The sequence below is a fragment of the Talpa europaea genome, assembly GCF_964194135.1.
Source record: "Talpa europaea genome assembly, chromosome: 12".
Lineage (NCBI taxonomy): Eukaryota > Metazoa > Chordata > Mammalia > Eulipotyphla > Talpidae > Talpa > Talpa europaea.
This window is the reverse complement of record NC_140079.1, coordinates 14,692,785-14,710,426: the sequence shown is the minus strand read 5'-3', so window position 1 is coordinate 14,710,426 and position 17,642 is coordinate 14,692,785. Positions and strand designations below refer to the sequence as shown.

Here is a 17,642-nt window from a genome sequence, read left to right as displayed (position 1 = left end):
CTAACAAAAGGGTTGGTAAGGCAGGGTGGGCAGTGGGGAACACTGAGGTGGAAGATAAAGACTTTGTTTCTAGACTTACAGAATTTCAAATGCTGCCAAGACAATCAAATTGAAACCTGTAGGAGGCAGCTGAGCAGCAGCCCTGAGGCCAAGAGGTTGGTGACTGGGGAAGTAGGTCCGAGAGCCATTTGCAGAGATGAGAGCTGAACTGGTGAGGGGCTTTGATGGTGAAACTGCAGCAAAAAGCAGAGCAGGGGGCTGGAGAATTCACAAAGGATGAGACTGCGTCACAGGAAAGGATTGGTCAAAGGCAAAAGAGTTAACTTCTGTTCTGAAGCTCCTGAGAACCAAATGTTCACAGAATCTTAAGGGCAGTGGGGTTATAATTGGGGGCAGCAAGGCCCCAACATCAGAGCCTTGTCCATGGCCTACAGCATGTCACTGCGAAGGGGGTGCTGCTGTGACCAGCCTTCCTCAGACACTGATGCAAAGGGCTGCTAGTAGATTTCCTCACTAATAGGCTCATTCTCCTTTGATCCTATGTCAACCCTCACCAGGATTTTCTCAGATGAGCCCCAGTTCTCCTTAAAAGGAATCCTGCCTTCAGAGGAAGCTCTATTTTATTGTGCAGGAAAAATTCCACCAAGATAGAAACAATTCTGATCTTTATTGAAACCAGCTCGCTGTCTTATCTTTCCTGACAAGGAACATCAGCCTTGAAATATTGCATGGGCTTGTCTGCCAATTCAAAAGAGTCAAGAAATATTAAATTGGCATGAAAGCACTAATACTATTAATAATGGAGTGCCACCGACATTCACAATTGATATATTACTTTTAAGAGTGCAACTTTTAATTCACAGCTTCAATGTAAAGTTAAGTATTGTGAGTTTTTAGAACTCTCTGTACACCTTTTTTTCCCTATCCCTCCAATTACCCAAATCTCAACTAGGAGCCTCATGGGCACTTAACAAGACTGGCTGCTGAGTGTCAGAGATTTTTTTTCAATGCTGGCTCTTTTGTACCCAGTTTGCTTCAGTTTCACTGTTAATTACATTAATATTTGGGACCAGGTCAGGGTGTTACCCTGTTAGCATGATGTGATAACTACTTTTTGGTCCTTCTCAGGTATTTCTGGAAGCCCCATGAAGTAAATGCTATCCACACCCGGCGGTTATAGGGGAGAGGCTAGTCATAGTAGATGGTTAAGAGCACTGGTTTACAGTTCAACCAACATTAGCTGTGGGATCTTGCACAGGTTACTTCATCTCTATGGCTTCTTTTCCCTGTCAGAAAAATAGGGATAAAAGTGGTAATGAATGGAACAGAACAGAAAATTGTGAGGTTCATGAGAGAGAGTTCCTGGACCATGAGCAGCAAGTGGTGGCCTTTGCTGTTTTGTTGGAACAATCGAGGAAAAGGTTCTTGCCTCTCTTTTCTTACAGAATGATGGTAGGACAAGAAAAGAAAGCAAGTTAGTGGATCTATGCTGGAGCTGTGAGGAATCTAAGAGGAATAGCTTTATGCAGTTGTTAAATCTTAAAAGTTATAATAATGCAATGGGACAAGATTTGGCACTCACCCTCTCATTTAAGGAATGAAGAAATCACTACTCCAGGCACTGGTTTCAGAGGATTCCCAGTATTTTACAAATGATAATTAGTAAAGGCCAGCTCCTAGTTCATCCCTGTATCCCCTGCATCCCCTTTGTCAAAAAATAATGAAGTAGGTTGGGTCAACACGGTGCTGTCAAATGTGTTCCTGTTTGGAGCCACAGTCACTAAGCTGGGGCCAGGCACTGACCCAGGGAATCTAAGCCACGAGACAAGCCTGGTACATTCTCCTAATGCCTCAATTTTACTTGGTCAAATTAATTTAATGTTGTATTAAAATCAACAGATGCAATTTATGGTATGCAGCACAAACTCTGCAAGGAATTTTAAGATAAAACATATCTAAAAAGAAATTTCATGCTTTCTGCTTCTAGACCTTCCAGGGGCTCATGTTCATCTTCCTCTGCTGTTAGAGATCTTCAGTAAGGCAGTCTGAGAAACACTGGTTTTGGGGATTTAAAGCTCCCTATGACAGAGTAACTTAGGCAATGTGGACTAAGCATTACTTCAGTGTTTCTTCACCTGAAATAATGTCCTGAAGAAGTGATTGAGATAGTTCTCTTTTAAAAACTCTAATTTTTCCATCACCAGTCCTTACTCCTCACCACCTTTGATTATCTGCTGTGGCAGATCTTGGAGGAAGCACCACACACAGAGTAATGCTACCTGACTGAGGCCTGATGAGCATCCAGGCTGAACAACAGTAATCCTCTCTTCTGATTATTCCTCTACAAAGAGAGGATGCTGTAATAACTTTCCAAATTATTGGTGCTGGAGGGAAAAAGCACAAACTGAAGAGAAGTGATGACATTTAGATATAGGCTCCCATGGTTGACTCTAGAAAGAGGAGGTATTACGACTCTCACATGAAGCAAAGCATAGAACACAAGGAAAAGAGGGGGCGGAGCAACATGGCGGCGAGGAGACGCTGCGAGTAAGATCTCCCATTAAAAAAAGTTAATAGGGAGGAAAAGCGGCAGATCCCAGTGAGAACTGGGACACGGAAGATAAACGGAAGACTCCAGCAAACTGCCCAAAGAAGAAAGTTGCCATAAAAGAGGACTAGAAGGGAGGGAAGCGCAGAACCCTGCTCCCCTCCCCCGCCCACAGAGGCGGCACTCTCCGACCAGCAGAGACGAGGGAAACAACAAACCAAAACGCCCAACAAGAAAAACGGACGCAGCAAGCGGGACTGTGAGTGGAAAGGAACTATTGCAGCCACCACACCCCGTGAACGGGAGAGGCGAACCCTGCAGGATCCGCCGCGGAGGTGAGCTCCAGGCGCCATTAAAGAGAGCCCCGCCCCCCCAGGAGGAGACCAGCACCAGCACACAGCCCCGGCCGCCCGGTAAGCTTGCGCGAAAGCGGCGCTCGGATTGCAGCTGCCCAGGTCCCCGCGCCTGCGACCTAGGCTTGCGGGGAGACGGCGGAGGCCCTTCCTGAGTGAGCAGGAACAAGGTGCCCAGGCAGGGGAGCGGGATTCAAAAGGCGCCATTCCCGCGCCACTGATCTGGGCTACAGCCCGCGTCCTGGAACTGAGGGCTTTGGAACTGAGACCTGGGCGGAGGCCCTCCCTGAGTGAGCAGGAACAAGGCGCCCAGGCAGGGGAGCGGGATTCAAAAGGCGCCATTCCCGCGCCACTGATCTGGGCTACAGCCCGCGTCCTGGAACTGAGGGCTTTGGAACTGAGACCCGGGGCACTTAATTAGGGGCGTGGGTTCCCCACGACGGTGGGGCACAAGGCAGACACAGCACCCCAAAGCCGTTGAGGTGTACCCTACCATCCCCGCTCTGCTCCCTGTCCCACGGGGTGGAAAATCAGCTCCCCAAGGGCTCTAGGAGAGATCTCTGGCGCCACCTAGCGACTTGACCCCAGCACAGGCTACTGAAGGAGCTAGTGGCCAGCTGGGGAGTTAGCCCACACCGGGCCCCTTCCAAACAAGTAGTCTGAGCCCACAGGGAGAGCGAGCACCCACAGCCGAGGCAGACCAGGCGCGCAGAAGAGTGTGCCTGAGTCCAGAAGCGCAGGGAGTGTGTCCCACATCACCATTTTAGAACAGGGACATTTCTTCAGTAAAGACTACCTGCAGAAGGCTTACTCAGGAGCCAGAGGTGAGCGGGGGAAGTTCGCCCACGCCAGACCCCTTCTGGCCTGCAGTCCAAGCCCAGAGGGGAGCAGGAACCCACCGCCGGGGCAGACCAGGCGCACAGGGGAGTGTGTCCCCACATCGGCATTTTAGAACAGGGACCTTTCTCCAGTAAAGGCTGCTTGAAACTGACAGATGACTCCTGGAAGAACCAGAGGGGAACAGAGAAGCCCACCCAAGATGTCGGCCAGTCCCAACAACACAGTGTCCCAACGCATACGGCAAATTAGAAAACAGACAGTAGGGAGGAGAAGAACCACACGCAGCCTAGCAACTCTCCAGAGAAAAAGCACACCACAAAAAGAAAGCCAGCCCCCAGATTGCAACGACAATAACTTGGAAGAATTTCTGAGCCTTCCAGAAAGAGAATTTAAAATTGCCGTGATTAAAAAACTGACAGAAGTCATAAAGGAAAACAATGATAAGGGAAAAATAATCAACGATCAGAAGAATGCAATTGAGGCCCTAGAGAGGGAAAACAATGGTCAGAAGAAAGAAATTGAGTCCCTAAAGAGGGAAGTAAAAGAAATGCAGGAGATCAAAGAATTAATGGAAGAACTAAAGAATTCTGGGAAAAGCAATGAAAGCAGAATAGATGAAATGGAAGAACGAATAAGTAATCTTGAAGACACAGAAATAAAAAGAACCAAAACAGAAAAGGAAAGAGAAGTACGAAGGAAAAAGAACGAAGAAAGACTTCGGGAACTATCTGACTCCATGAGGAAAGGAAATATAAGAGTTATAGGAATACCAGAAGGAGAGGAGAGAGATGTAGGAACAGAGAAAATATTCAAAGAGATAATTGAAGAGAACTTCCCAAATGTGAAGAAGGAGCTGAAAATTGATATACAAGAAGCAAGAAGAACACCAAACTTCCACGACGAAAGGAAAAATACAGCAAGACACATAATAGTAAAGCTCCCAAGAATCCAGGACAAGGAAAAAATAATGAAGCTGGCAAGAGGGAAGAAACAGATAACATTCAAAGGAAAACCAATCAGGCTGACATCAGACTTCTCCGAAGAAACACTACGGGCAAGGAGAGAGTGGAGGGACATAGTCAACAGACTCCAAGAAAACAGATGCCAACCAAGAATACTCTATCCCGCAAAGCTCTCCTTCCTCTTTGAAGAAAGAATATGGACCTTCCCAGACAAACAGAAACTCCGGAATTTCATTGCAACTAAACCCCCACTCCAAAAAATACTACAAGGAGTCCTAAAGCCAGAACCTCAGAGGGACGAATAACAATGAAAGAAGGCCAAAAAAAAAAGTTATTAAAAGAATAAATAAATAAAATCAAAGGAAAGACAAACACAATGGCAAATACAGATGTTAACATATCAATATTAACTGTAAATGTAAATGGACTAAACTCTTCAATAAAAAGACACAGAGTTGCAGCCTGGATTAAGAAACAAAACCCAACCTTTTGCTGTCTCCAGGAAACACATTTAGCTACAAAAGATAAAAATAGGCTCAAAGTTAAAGGATGGAAAACAATCCTACAAGCAAATGGACCAAAAAAGAAAGCAGGAACAGCTATACTTATATCAGATAAAACAGATTTCAAACTCAAAAAGATAAAAAGAGACCCCAATGGTCACTACATTATGATCAAGGGGACAATACTTCAAGAAGAAATAACACTCATTAACATATACTCACCAAACGAAGGAGCACCAAAATATATCAGACAACTGTTGTCCTCTCTGAAAACAGACATCAGAGAAAACACATACGTAGTGGGAGACTTCAACACACCACTATCAACAATGGATAGATCAACAAGACAAAAAATAAGTAAAGAAACCAAAGCTCTAAATAAAGACCTAGAGCAATTGGGCTTAACAGACATCTATAGAACACTAAACCCCAAAAAAACGGAGTACACATTTTTCTCAAGCGCACACGGATCATTCTCCAGGATCGATCACATACTGGGGCACAAGACAAACATCAACAGATACACCAAGATTGAAATCATATCAACCATCTTTTCTGACCATGAAGGCATCAAACTAGAAATAAACCATAAAAAGAAGGCAAGGAACTTTCCTACCTCATGGAGATTAAAAACCACACTACTGGAAGACCATTGGACTAATGAGGAGATCAAAGAAGAAATTAAAAAATTTTTTGAATTGAACGACAAGGAGGACACCAATATCCTAAATGTATGGGATGCAGCAAAAGCAGTAATAAGAGGAAAATATATAGCAATAGAAGCTCACATCAAGAAACAAGAAAGAACGCAAAGAAACAACCTAATCTCGAAGCTCAAAGATCTAGAAAAAGAACAACAAAAAAACCCCAAAACCAGTAGAAGAAAAGAAATAATAAAAACCAAAGCAGAAATAAATGAAATTGAAACTAAAAAAACAATCCAAAAGATCAATGAAACCAAGAGCTGGTTCTTTGAAAAAATCAATAAAATAGACAAACCCCTAGCCAGGCTCACAAAGGAAAAAAGGGAGAAAGCACAAATAAACAGGATCATCAATGAAAGAGGAGAAATCACAACGGACACAGCAGAAATCAAAAGAATAATCAGTAACTACTATGAACAGTTATATGGAAACAAGTTTAACAATCTAGAGGAGATGGACAAATTCCTACAACTCTACAATCACCCAAAGCTAGATAAAGAAGAAATAGAACACCTAAACAGACCAATTACAATTAGCGAAATTGAAATGGTAATCAAAAACCTCCCCAAAAACAAAAGCCCAGGACCTGATGGATTTACAAATGAATTCTACCAAACATTCAGAGACGAATTAGTGCCTATCCTTCACAAACTCTTCCAAAAAATTGAGAAGGAAGGGACAATACCAAACACGTTCTATGAAGCCAACATTACACTAATACCAAAACCGAACAAGGACAACACAAAAAAGGAAAACTACAGGCCAATCTCCCTAATGAACACTGATGCAAAAATCCTCAATAAAATTTTAGCTATCAGAATCCAACAATGTATCCATAAGATAATTCACCACGACCAAGTTGGATTCATTCCAGGGGCACAAGGATGGTTTAAATCCGAAAATCAATCAACGTTATCCAACACATCAACAAAAAGAAATATAAAAACCATATGATAATATCAATAGATGCTGAGAAAGCTTTCGACAAAGTGCAACACCCATTCATGATAAAAGCCCTTGAAATTCTTGGGATACAAGGAACATACCTCAACATCATAAAGGCCATCTATGACAAGCCAACAGCCAGTATCATTCTCAATGGTGAAAAGCTGAAAGCAATTCCATTAAGATCTGGAACAAGACAAGGATGTCCACTCTCACCATTGCTTTTCAATATAATACTGGAAGTCCTAGCCAGGGCAATAAGACAAGAGAAAGACATCCAAGGAATCCAAATAGGAAAAGAAGAAGTCAAACTATCACTATTTGCAGACGATATGATATTATACATAGAGAACCCCAAAAACTCCACAGAAAAGCTAATTCAACTCATCAATCAGTTCAGTAAAGTGGCAGGATACAAAATCAACACGCAAAAGTCAGTAGCCTTCCTATACACAAACAATAAATCTGAAGAAGAAGAAATCAAAAAGACCATCCCTTTTGTTATTGAAACAAAAAAAATCAAATATTTGGGAATAAATCTAACAAAAGAGGTAAAGGACCTATACAAAGAAAACTATAAAACACTGTTAAAAGAAATAGAAGAAGACACAAAGAAATGGAGAGACATCCCCTGCTCATGGATTGGAAGAATAAACATTATTAAAATGGCCATCCTTCCAAAAGCAATATACAGATTCAATGCTATTCCAATCAAAATTTCAATGTCATTCTTCAAAGAAATAGAACAATTATTGATGAAATTCATATGGAATCACAAAAAACCCCGAATAGCCAAAGCTCTCCTGAAAAAAAAAGAAGGGAATGGAGGCATCAGACTCCCAGACTTCAAACTATACTACAAAGCCATAATCATCAAAACTGCATGGTATTGGAACAAGAACAGACATACAGACCAATGGAATCGAATAGAAAATCCAGAAATAAACCCACAGATTTATGGTCAACTAATCTTTGACAAAGGAGCAAAGACTATGCATTGGAGCAAAGAAAGTTTGTTCAATAAATGGTGCTGGGAAAACTGGGTCGCTACATGCAAAAGAATGAAGCTTGACCACCACCTCACACCATACACAAAAATCAACTCAAAATGGATTAAAGAACTAGACATAAGACCTGAAACCATAAAATATATAGAAGGAAATATAGGCGAAACACTACGTGATTTGCACATCAAAGACATCTTTACAGACACATCACCCAAAGCAGTGATAGTGAAGGCAAAGATAAACAGCTGGGACTACATCAAATTAAAGAGCTTTTGCACAGCAAAAGAGACAATAACAAAAACAAAGAGAAACCCCACCAACTGGGAGAACATTTTTGCACCCAACACTAATGATAAAGGACTGATCACAAAAATCTGCAAAGAGCTGATGAGACTCAACAACAACAAAGAAAATAATCCAGTCAAAAAATGGGCAGAAGAGCTTAAAAGAAACTTCTCTGAAGAGGAAATGCAAATGGCCAACAGGCATATGAAAAAATGTTCAACATCACTTGTCATCAGGGAAATGCAAATCAAAACTACCATGAGATACCATCTCACACCAGTGAGAATGGCACATATTAAAAAAACTAGCAACAACAAATGTTGGCGAGGGTGTGGAGAAAAAGGAACTCTTCTGCACTGTTGGTGGGAGTGCAAACTGGTCCAACCACTGTGGAAAGCTGTGTGGAGATTTCTGGACCTACTAAACATAGAGCTTCCATATGATCCAGCAATTCCACTCCTAGGTATTTACCCAAAGGACACAGAAACATCAATCCCAAAGAGCACCTGCACCCCTATGTTTATAGCAGCACTGTTTACAATAGCTCAGCTTTGGAAACAACCCAAATGCCCAAAAATAGATGACTGGATCAAGAAGATGTGGTACATATATACCATGGAATATTACTCAGCATTCAAAAAAGATAAACACATGCAATTTGCTGCAACATGGATGGCGCTGGAAGGGATCATGCTCAGCGAAATAAGCCAAAAAGAAAAAGAAAAATACCGGATGGTCTCACTCATAGCAGGAATCTAGAAAACTTAAATAAGGGACCAGGAAAATGAATAACTATAAGAAAGTAAAAATCAAAATCAACAAAAAACTATGAACCAGAGACACTTTTAGGGGGGCGGGGGCGGGAGGGGAGGGATTGGGGTCAGAATGGGGGGCTGCAATTGTATGGGGAATATAACAATAAAATTTATAAAAAAAAAATAATAATAAAAAAAATAAAATATTAAAAAAAAAAAAAAAAAAAAGAACACAAGGAAAAGAGTAACATAAGAACAAAGGATGAGATATTGCAAAAAATAAAAAACAAAACAAACCTTAAAAATCAAAATTAACAGCAGCTTCTCTGGAGTATTTAATAGAAGCTTGGTACCTTATGTGCATTTTCTAAGTCCTCACAATTCTCTTACATTTTATAGATGAGGAAAATGGAGGGAGGCTCAACAAAGCCTGGTCCTTTCCTACCAGGATACACTGGGTTCTCTTCTGTTCACCTCACATTCAGACATCTGGTCCAACAAACAAATATAACTCCGTCAAGTGGAATGGGAAATACCTGCTTACCTTCAGAGCCCAGTCGCAATCCACTAGTGCCTTCTGGTAGTCCCCAACTTTTATGTAAGCCTGTAATGACAGAGAGCTGATAGTCACAACTCTGCAGCCAGCAGTCTTTACACAGAAAAGAGCAGCAGAAAAGCTGAATGGTGGCTGGTAGTCACTGGTCCCCACCTGGATCAGCCAGCAGAAAACAGACTGAGGAGATTTTATGATGGGACTACTTACAAGGTGAGGAGAGCAGAGCTGAGGGAAACCAGTAAGAGATATTACAGAACCCCAGGGCGAGCAACAGAGGGTAGCTATTATCACTGCTGGAACCTAAGGTGCATGGGAGGCAATGAACAAAATGGGAGAGGACAGCTTCACAAAAATCACTGTATAATGGGAGCTATGGTTTTAGTAGAACCAAGTCTGGGAAAATAAATACACTAATCTTACTTTCTTCCTTCTGATTCCATTGGTTAAATCCAAATGGAAGCTAGAAAGTGGAGAAGTGAAATGAGCAACCCACAGAAGACATAAGGCAGAAAAGGACCTGGAGGGGAAAAGAAAATACCCCTACAACACTCACCCCTCTTCAAGGGTTCTAGAGTTTACCCTGCTATTATTGTTCCAGAGTTAAACCAAATGCTAAAGGGACTCAAAGAGACAAACAGTAATAAGTGTTGGTGAGCATGTACAACAACTAGAACCCTCATACATTGATCGTGGGAATAAAAAAGTGGAATAAAAAAGTGGAAACAATTTAAATGTCTTCAACCAATGAAAATACAAATAAACCATAACAAGGAATGAAGTGCTAATACATGGATGAACTTTGAAAACACTGTGTTAAATGAGTCAATCACAAAAGGACAACTTTGTATGGTCTTATTCATTTGGAATGTCCAGAAAAAGCAGATGTATAAAGGCATAAGGTACATCAGTGGTTGCTAGGGCTGGGGGTGAGAGAGGATGGAAGGGTTAGGGGTGACTGCTTAAAGGGCAGGGGGTTTCTGATGGGTTGGTGAAAGTTCTAAAATTGGTTATGGGCCTCCCTGGTGGCACAGCAGGTTGAGCATCATGCTGTGAAGCTGTCTGCAGCCTCCGCAGTGCTGGTTTGATTCCCGGCCAGCCAGGGAGAGTCCCACATGGTGAGGCAGACCTCTCCTGTGTTGCCCGCTGCTCCCCTCAGCAGTGCCTTTGGTCCGTCTGCCTGCTCTGCTTCCCACTCTGTCTCTGGTGAATCCTCTCACCCTCTTGCGACTCTGGCCTGTACCCCAGCTCTTGTATAAATAAAAATAAATCTTTAAAAAAAAAATTGGTTATGGTGACAGTTGCACAACTCTGTGAAAGTGCTAAAACCATGAACTGTACACTCTAAATGGGTGAGTTGTGTATTACCTCCATTTTCTCAATAAGCTGTGACCAAAAAATGATAAATAAAAACTCCGGCTTCTTTTCTCATAAGTGCAGTCAGGAGGAAACAACACAGCAAATGGCTGATATTTAAGAACCAGACCCACCATGAAGCCTCAGTGTCACATGCCTTGGGGCACTCTTTGGGATCTCCTAGAATTGGAGTAAATCTTAAAGATCAAGAATTGATTCAGAGTTCTGTGATCCACTCAAAATAAACTGACTAAAAAATTTAGTTCATTTATAGTTTCAAAGAACCGTAACGAGGCATCTAAACAAATTAAAAACAATGTAATAGCAAATAAAAAGGCTACTGTGTCCTCTGTGTTAATTATTGGTCACAAAAAGTGGTCAATAAATTCTTCTCAATTTGTATAAATACAAATAGACTAAGCACTCTTCTGGAAAATTCCCCAAAAAGCTAGAATGCTCACTCTGTTGTGAGACAACAAAGTCAGGGTCCCATCAGACACCAAGACTAGAGCCAATAATTACAATAACCACAAGGAGGTCTGCCCCCAATCAAAACTGTGCACGGCACTGTGACCTTTTTTTTTAAGGTTTTCATTTATTTATTTTTATAGGTTTATTTTGTATTTATACAATAGCTGGGGTATAGGCCAGAGGCACGGGAAGGTGAGAGGATTCGCCAGAGACAGAATGGGGACCAGGACAGGCAGACTGACAGAAGTACACTGCTGAGGGGAATAGCGGGCATGACGGGAGAGGTCTGCTGCGCCATGTGGGTTGCTCCCTGGCCGGCTGGGAATTGAACCCGTGCTGCAGAGGCTGCAGACAGCTTCACAGCATGGCGCTCAACCCACTGCGCCACCCAACCCGCTGCGCCACCGGGGAGGCCCCCACTGTGACATTCTTAACAATAAATCTGATGAGATTTTTACATAGACAAGCCAATGATGGGGTCAGTATTATAACTCACAGGGAATCTAAGCATTCAACCAAAGTAAGGAGGGAGAAGCAACAGTTGGTTAGTGACTTTCTACAGTGTGCCCTGTATGCCTTTCATTAAACAGGGCTCTGTACTAATTGAAGACTACGACTCTTTGATCTGTCTGTTCTATAAAGCACCATCCTTTCCTTCAGGGCTTGGGGTTTCATTGCAAAGTCAGAGGATGTGAGGAAGAACCAACCCCCTCCTAGGCAACACGATTTCAAGACACTGTTATTCAGAATACACAGAAACTCTAAAAGAGTCTGTCTGGGTCCCAAGAAGGTCCCTACATAACCTTTTACCTTTTCTTTAAGCCTTAGATTCAATATCCTATAACTTCCTGGTTCCCTTCTGCTTTTCCACATTTTAAAAAAGAACTACTTTTTTCCAAATGGCAATTAAACTGCTGATTTATCTAAATTACACCAGCAATCTATTGATCATAACATTAGCTCCAGGAGAAAAACAAAGCGATGAAAGGGTAGGTTTTCTTTCTAGCAAGCAGCAACACTCAATTCACAGGGTCCTTATTAAGTGTTTTGTAACACTGCATGCAAACAGGGGAGGCATTTTAAACATAGTCAGTGGTTCAAATGATTCGTAACACCAGGCAGCACATTTTGTATTTATTTGTCTCTATAAGCTTTCTCTTTGGGAAAGCTGGGAGAAATGCTTCCTCAAAGTATTTCATTGTATTTACTTATATTTATTCATAGTCATTCTTAATGTAATTTTCCCGAAGTAGTCAAAGTGCTGCTTAAACTTTGCTATGGTAAAAATGTAACTAACTGAGACGAATCAGGGTACAGACTGTCTACAGTGAATGTAAGTCTGAATTATATAACATTTTAAAGGCAATTCAATTTCACTGCTTTCAAACAATTTCAGAGTAACCAGACTGAAAAAAAAAAAAACCAGTAGGTAGATGTTTTTGAAGACTATATTTGGTGACAAATAAAAAGTAACTATAGTTACTATACTGCTTGCATTAATGTTTCTTTTGAAGTAGCAACAGAAACTTAAGTCCCTTAAACAGACTTATGGTGTCTCCAGTGTTGCTTAGAGGCGAACATTTGATAGAAATGAAGCATTAAGGCAAAAGGTATATGGCAGTTTTTGCCCTCAAGAAGTTAGGGTGATCAAATGTACACTGCTAAATGCACCTCTGACCATTTTATTGATCAATTCTCTTCTGCATAATGATTTTCCTCCACAAATGGGGCTAGGTAAATGACACTGCAACTCCAGTCTTGACTGATCCCAACAACTGAACTAATGAGGTTAGACTGTGCTTGCCGTTATTTATCATTATATCACCATCACTCCCCAGAATTTTCAGTCTCCTAATGTCCTGGTTCTGGCTTTCAGCACTCGTGCTCAGCAGTCCACAGCAGGACATTCTTAATCGTGAGTTACAGAAATTGGAGCTGATGAGGGTTCTGCTGCATCCTCTCCCTCCTGCAGATGACACCGCATCAAGTTCATCTCACACAGGTCCTGCTGACATATTCGTACCATAAGATAATCATGTCCATGAATCTATCAGGTTTTCAAGCCTAAGCAAAGGTACTTTTCAAGGATAAGGTCACAGGTGACATTTTTGTTTCATCTGGGAACCATCAACATTCTCCCTTCATTAACAAGTAGTTAACACACACTGGGCCATGGTTTTACCTGGCATTCCAGGAAAACGAACTGATCTGTGACATAAAATTATAGTATAAGGGATTTTAGGGACTCAATGTCTGAGAAATTGGCTCTTGGCCCACCCATAGTCCATCCATAGTCTATCCCAGTCACATAATTTTAATAAACGAGGAATTGAGAGAAGGAGTAGGAAATTCACAGGAGAGGAACATTTAGAAGTTTAGACCACCATCAACAAAGGAGGTTGGAAAAATCCAGTGGTGGCAGAATTCCATGCCCTCATAGGTCCTTTCATTCCATTAATTTCTTTCTAAAACACACAGAATAGTGCCTGGTCACTATTGACTGATGTGCTGGAGCTGATTTACATTATGGAGAAAACTGATTCAGTGTAGCTCGTCCCAAGTCCTCCTCCAGCAGTTTCAAGTTAGTAGCTTGAAGCTGGACCACAGTTTTTAAAAAATGGAAACTGGCAGATACTCTGTACAAACAACTACCCCTGCATCCTGAACACAGCCAGCTGCTAAACATTTACCAGCACAACACTGGTACCATGTAGTCTCATCTTTCTTTGATTTCACAAGTTTATTTATTTTAAAAGATTTATTTATTTATACAAGAACCGGGGTACAGGCCAGACGTGCGGGAGGGTGAGAGGATTCACCAGACAAAGTGGGGAACAGAACAGGCAGATCGACTGAAATACACTGCTGAGGGGAGCAGCGGGCGAGACAGGAGTAGTCTGCTCACCATGTGGGACCCTCGCTGGCAGGCCAGGATCAAACCAGTGCTGCAGAGGCTGTGGACAGCTTCACAGTGCTGAGCTCAACCGCCTGCGCCACCAGGGGAGGCCCTGATTTCACAAGTTTAGTGGCCACTATTCTCTGAGAGAATTCCAGGGACACATTTTGGGATCACTGACCTGGGCTCGGTTGGTATATAGCACTTTCATGTCCTTCAGCTTCTCCAATCCTTCACTGTAGCACCGGATAGCTGCGTCATAATCACCTTTGACAAATGCGTCATTCCCCTTTTCCTTTAGAGCTACGATAATAAAAGTCATACAGGTGAGTTCTCCCTACACAGTGAAAGACTCTTTTAGACACTATTCTCTTTTTCTAACTCTACTTTGAAGGTCCTAGCTTCCTTTGACCCAAAATTTGTTTGATTCTGTCATTTGTTTTCCTCTGCAGAAATTTCAGGATTGGCTTAAGGGCTTTTTTCCCCACCAAATCCATCCAAAGTCTTCTAAGTAGCTTCTCAGAAACAGTAAATGTTTCTGCCTCAAGATCTAGAACCACTGTAAGCTTGCCACAAAGACCAAGTCTACACATTCAATGTCTCATAAAGAGGGTCAAACAACTCAATTTGTAGCAAACATGAAACCAACTAGCTCTGCACTATACACCCATGGAAAGCTGGAAGGCTTCTGTCATGTGTATCTCCCATCACACACACAACCCTGCTGCATTTATTTCCCCCCTCCTTTCTCACATTTTTTTTTTCCTGCACCCCTTCACTTATGCCTCAGGCCAGCCACTGGTACCTCTCATCTTTCCCTACTTTCCAAGCTTTAATACTGCTCAATCCGATCTGCTCAATCCACCCATGTGCTTTACAAAGCAACCTAACTGGAGGCTGACTGCAGACCATGTCCTACTCTCTGCAGGGGTAGATAGATCACCTTGGTTTCACCCTGGCCAGGTCCCATCGCTAGAGACCCATCACGAGCCCGCTGATTATGATCATCTCAGACTTCAACATAAAGACACAAGTGTTCTTTCTACCACAAATCATCCCATTATTATGGAAAAGTGAAGACTGACAATTACCATCTGCTAAGATTTTGTTTTCCCTTCTTCTCTTGGCACGTTCCTTTGCATCCTTCTCCACAGATGCCAAGAAGGTCTCTGACAGCAGAGTAATTTCAAATATGAAAAAGAAAAATCCAAAACACTATAATCAGTTCTTTAGCTCAAGTTCAGAAGAAAGCTACTTTAAAGCCATACTTCTCATGTATGCACATGCAAGCATGTACACACACAGACACACGAAAACAACTGCACTACAATGACATTTTCTTAATTTGATGTTAAATGGTAATCTGTGTGATTTATCATTATATGTGATGGCTATGTCTCTGTGCTTCAAATCTGAATTATGCCTTTCAAAAAGAGTTTTTCTTTAAAGACAGATTTTTTTGTTCCATTTAGTATAATGAGCTTCTGAGCTGAGCAACAGAGAAACTATCTGACTACCTTGAGAGTAAATTGGATGATACAGAATAAGTGAACTGAGTTAACAGAAGTTTGGCCAGAAGAAAACAGAGAAAAACCCCTGAATGCTATCTCCTTTGACTACTGGGAAGAGAATGGGTGGTCAGCATGTTTTTTGTTCATAGATTGTTTGTAATCCATAGACTATAAGGGTCTGGCAGTTGCAATCAATAAACACTGATTTTAAATAAATAATACACATTGGGAAGAGAGATGCTCTCCTTACCTGAATTTATTTCATCTGCATTCTTCTGGGCACAGGTTACATAAAAACAACAAAAAATTTATTTCAAAAATTACTCTCTGATTCATGTCTATAAACCAACAAGGTGGATCAACTATAAATGGGGAACAGAGTCATTTCCTTAACACTGGAGGGCCCCAAATTCAGGGGACTTACTTTAAATCAGGAGATCTGAGTATGAGTACCAGTTATGGGGCTAAGTCTGCAGTGACAGAGCAGCTCAGGAGACCCCACTGTGGCAGGAGTTGGAAATGAGTAAATATATTTCATTAGCAGTAGAGCTTAAATATGGTCACAAGCTGAGGGAATGGAGAGGCCAAATTTTCATCAAAACAAATCTAAAGATTGGTTTAAAGATGACCCAGAAAGACCAAGAAAAGTATCACTTCAGAAAATAAACCTAGTGAATTTCAGAAACCAATGTCAATTTCACCCTCATCAGCCAATCTGAGATTAAACTACTACCCCCCCTGCTTTAACACAGACCTCCTCACTGTAGCGACTCATGTAACTTCAACATAAGAAAAGGGAAACCTTCACAGAAGCTTGTGGAGGACTGATCATGGTCTTGTTCAAAGTGGTCCTGCAGCCGTCTTCCTCTTGGACATCCTCTGCAAATTGCAATCTCTTTTCTGTCTCAAAGATAGCTTTCTGCTGGACAACTGGGTCATCAGAATTCATCTCCTGGATCAAACTGGCTAGAGGAGAAATCAGATGTCAATCATTCCAGCAAGGTCTTCAAAGGAAACACTCCTCCACTCACGTGAAAAGATGGTGTTGAAAACCCACGGTGAAGAACTTTTATTTTTCCAGCTTTGTTGAGACACAATCAGCATGTGTAAACCTAGAGTGTACTACGGGATGATCTCATGTATGTGTAAACTGCCACGTGACCCTCACAATACACTAGGCAACACATCTATTTCCTTTTACCTTTTGTGACAAGAAAATTTAAGACCTATTCCCTCAGCAACTTTTAAGTATAATAAGGTAGCATTAACTGCAGCCAACATCTAGCACATGAGTTCCCCCAAATATATTCATGTTCTAACTGGGAGTTCGCAGCCTTTGACCAACATCTTCCCATTTTTAGAATGTAAAGCAATGAGAATCAATGAGAACAAATTAAGAACAGAATTTGTTTTGTAAATGCTTCACCTAAAATTTTACTGATGTGCTTCAAGGAAGAGAATTTTAGACCATTATTTAACAACAAATTATGGAAAGCTTACTATAAGTAATTATATGGAATACAAGAGATAACAATGCTGAATAAAAAATAACCTTGTGAGGAGCTTACAATCTTTCGTGAGAGACAAACTGGTAATGGGTCGATGTGAGATCACAAAACAGCCCTTAACCCTGTCCTGGTCTTCACTTTATTGCCCAGTTGAGACCTCACGGCCCATCACTTGGCCACCATCCCACTCCCATGCTGAATGAACTCCCTTGCCCTTCTAACTTTCACACAAAAACCCAACACGGCACTTTTCTAGGCCTTGAATAAGGAGGTTGAGTACTGATAAAGACAAATGATGCTTGGGGGACCTGGTTCTGACTCAACTTCACCATCAATGATGCTCAGTAACCCTGTATGTTGTCCCAGTATGATTCTGACACCAACTCCAATATGCGTTGCTTTCCCACACCACCAAACAAGTGTCTGATACGAGCTGGGTGTCCTG

At 41.7% G+C, this 17,642-nt stretch overlaps 1 protein-coding gene across 3 annotated transcripts in view; it reads right to left on the bottom strand.

The window, feature by feature from the left end:
- Positions 1–17,642, bottom strand: part of TTC12 (tetratricopeptide repeat domain 12) — a gene marked incomplete at both ends in the record, with an annotated part of 48,885 nt that overhangs the window by 25,107 nt on the left and 6,136 nt on the right. For 2 of the 3 annotated variants that reach the window (XM_084249060.1, XM_084249061.1), the window contains 5 exons: positions 9,447–9,506; positions 14,360–14,481; positions 15,270–15,347; positions 15,940–15,964; positions 16,498–16,651. In XM_084249060.1, the coding sequence (XP_084105186.1) occupies positions 9,447–9,506; positions 14,360–14,481; positions 15,270–15,347; positions 15,940–15,964; positions 16,498–16,651 (439 nt within the window). Of the gene's footprint in view, positions 1–9,446; positions 9,507–14,359; positions 14,482–15,269; positions 15,348–15,939; positions 15,965–16,497; positions 16,656–17,642 lie in introns of all 3 variants that reach the window. The other variant, XM_084249062.1, reaches the window with a different exon arrangement.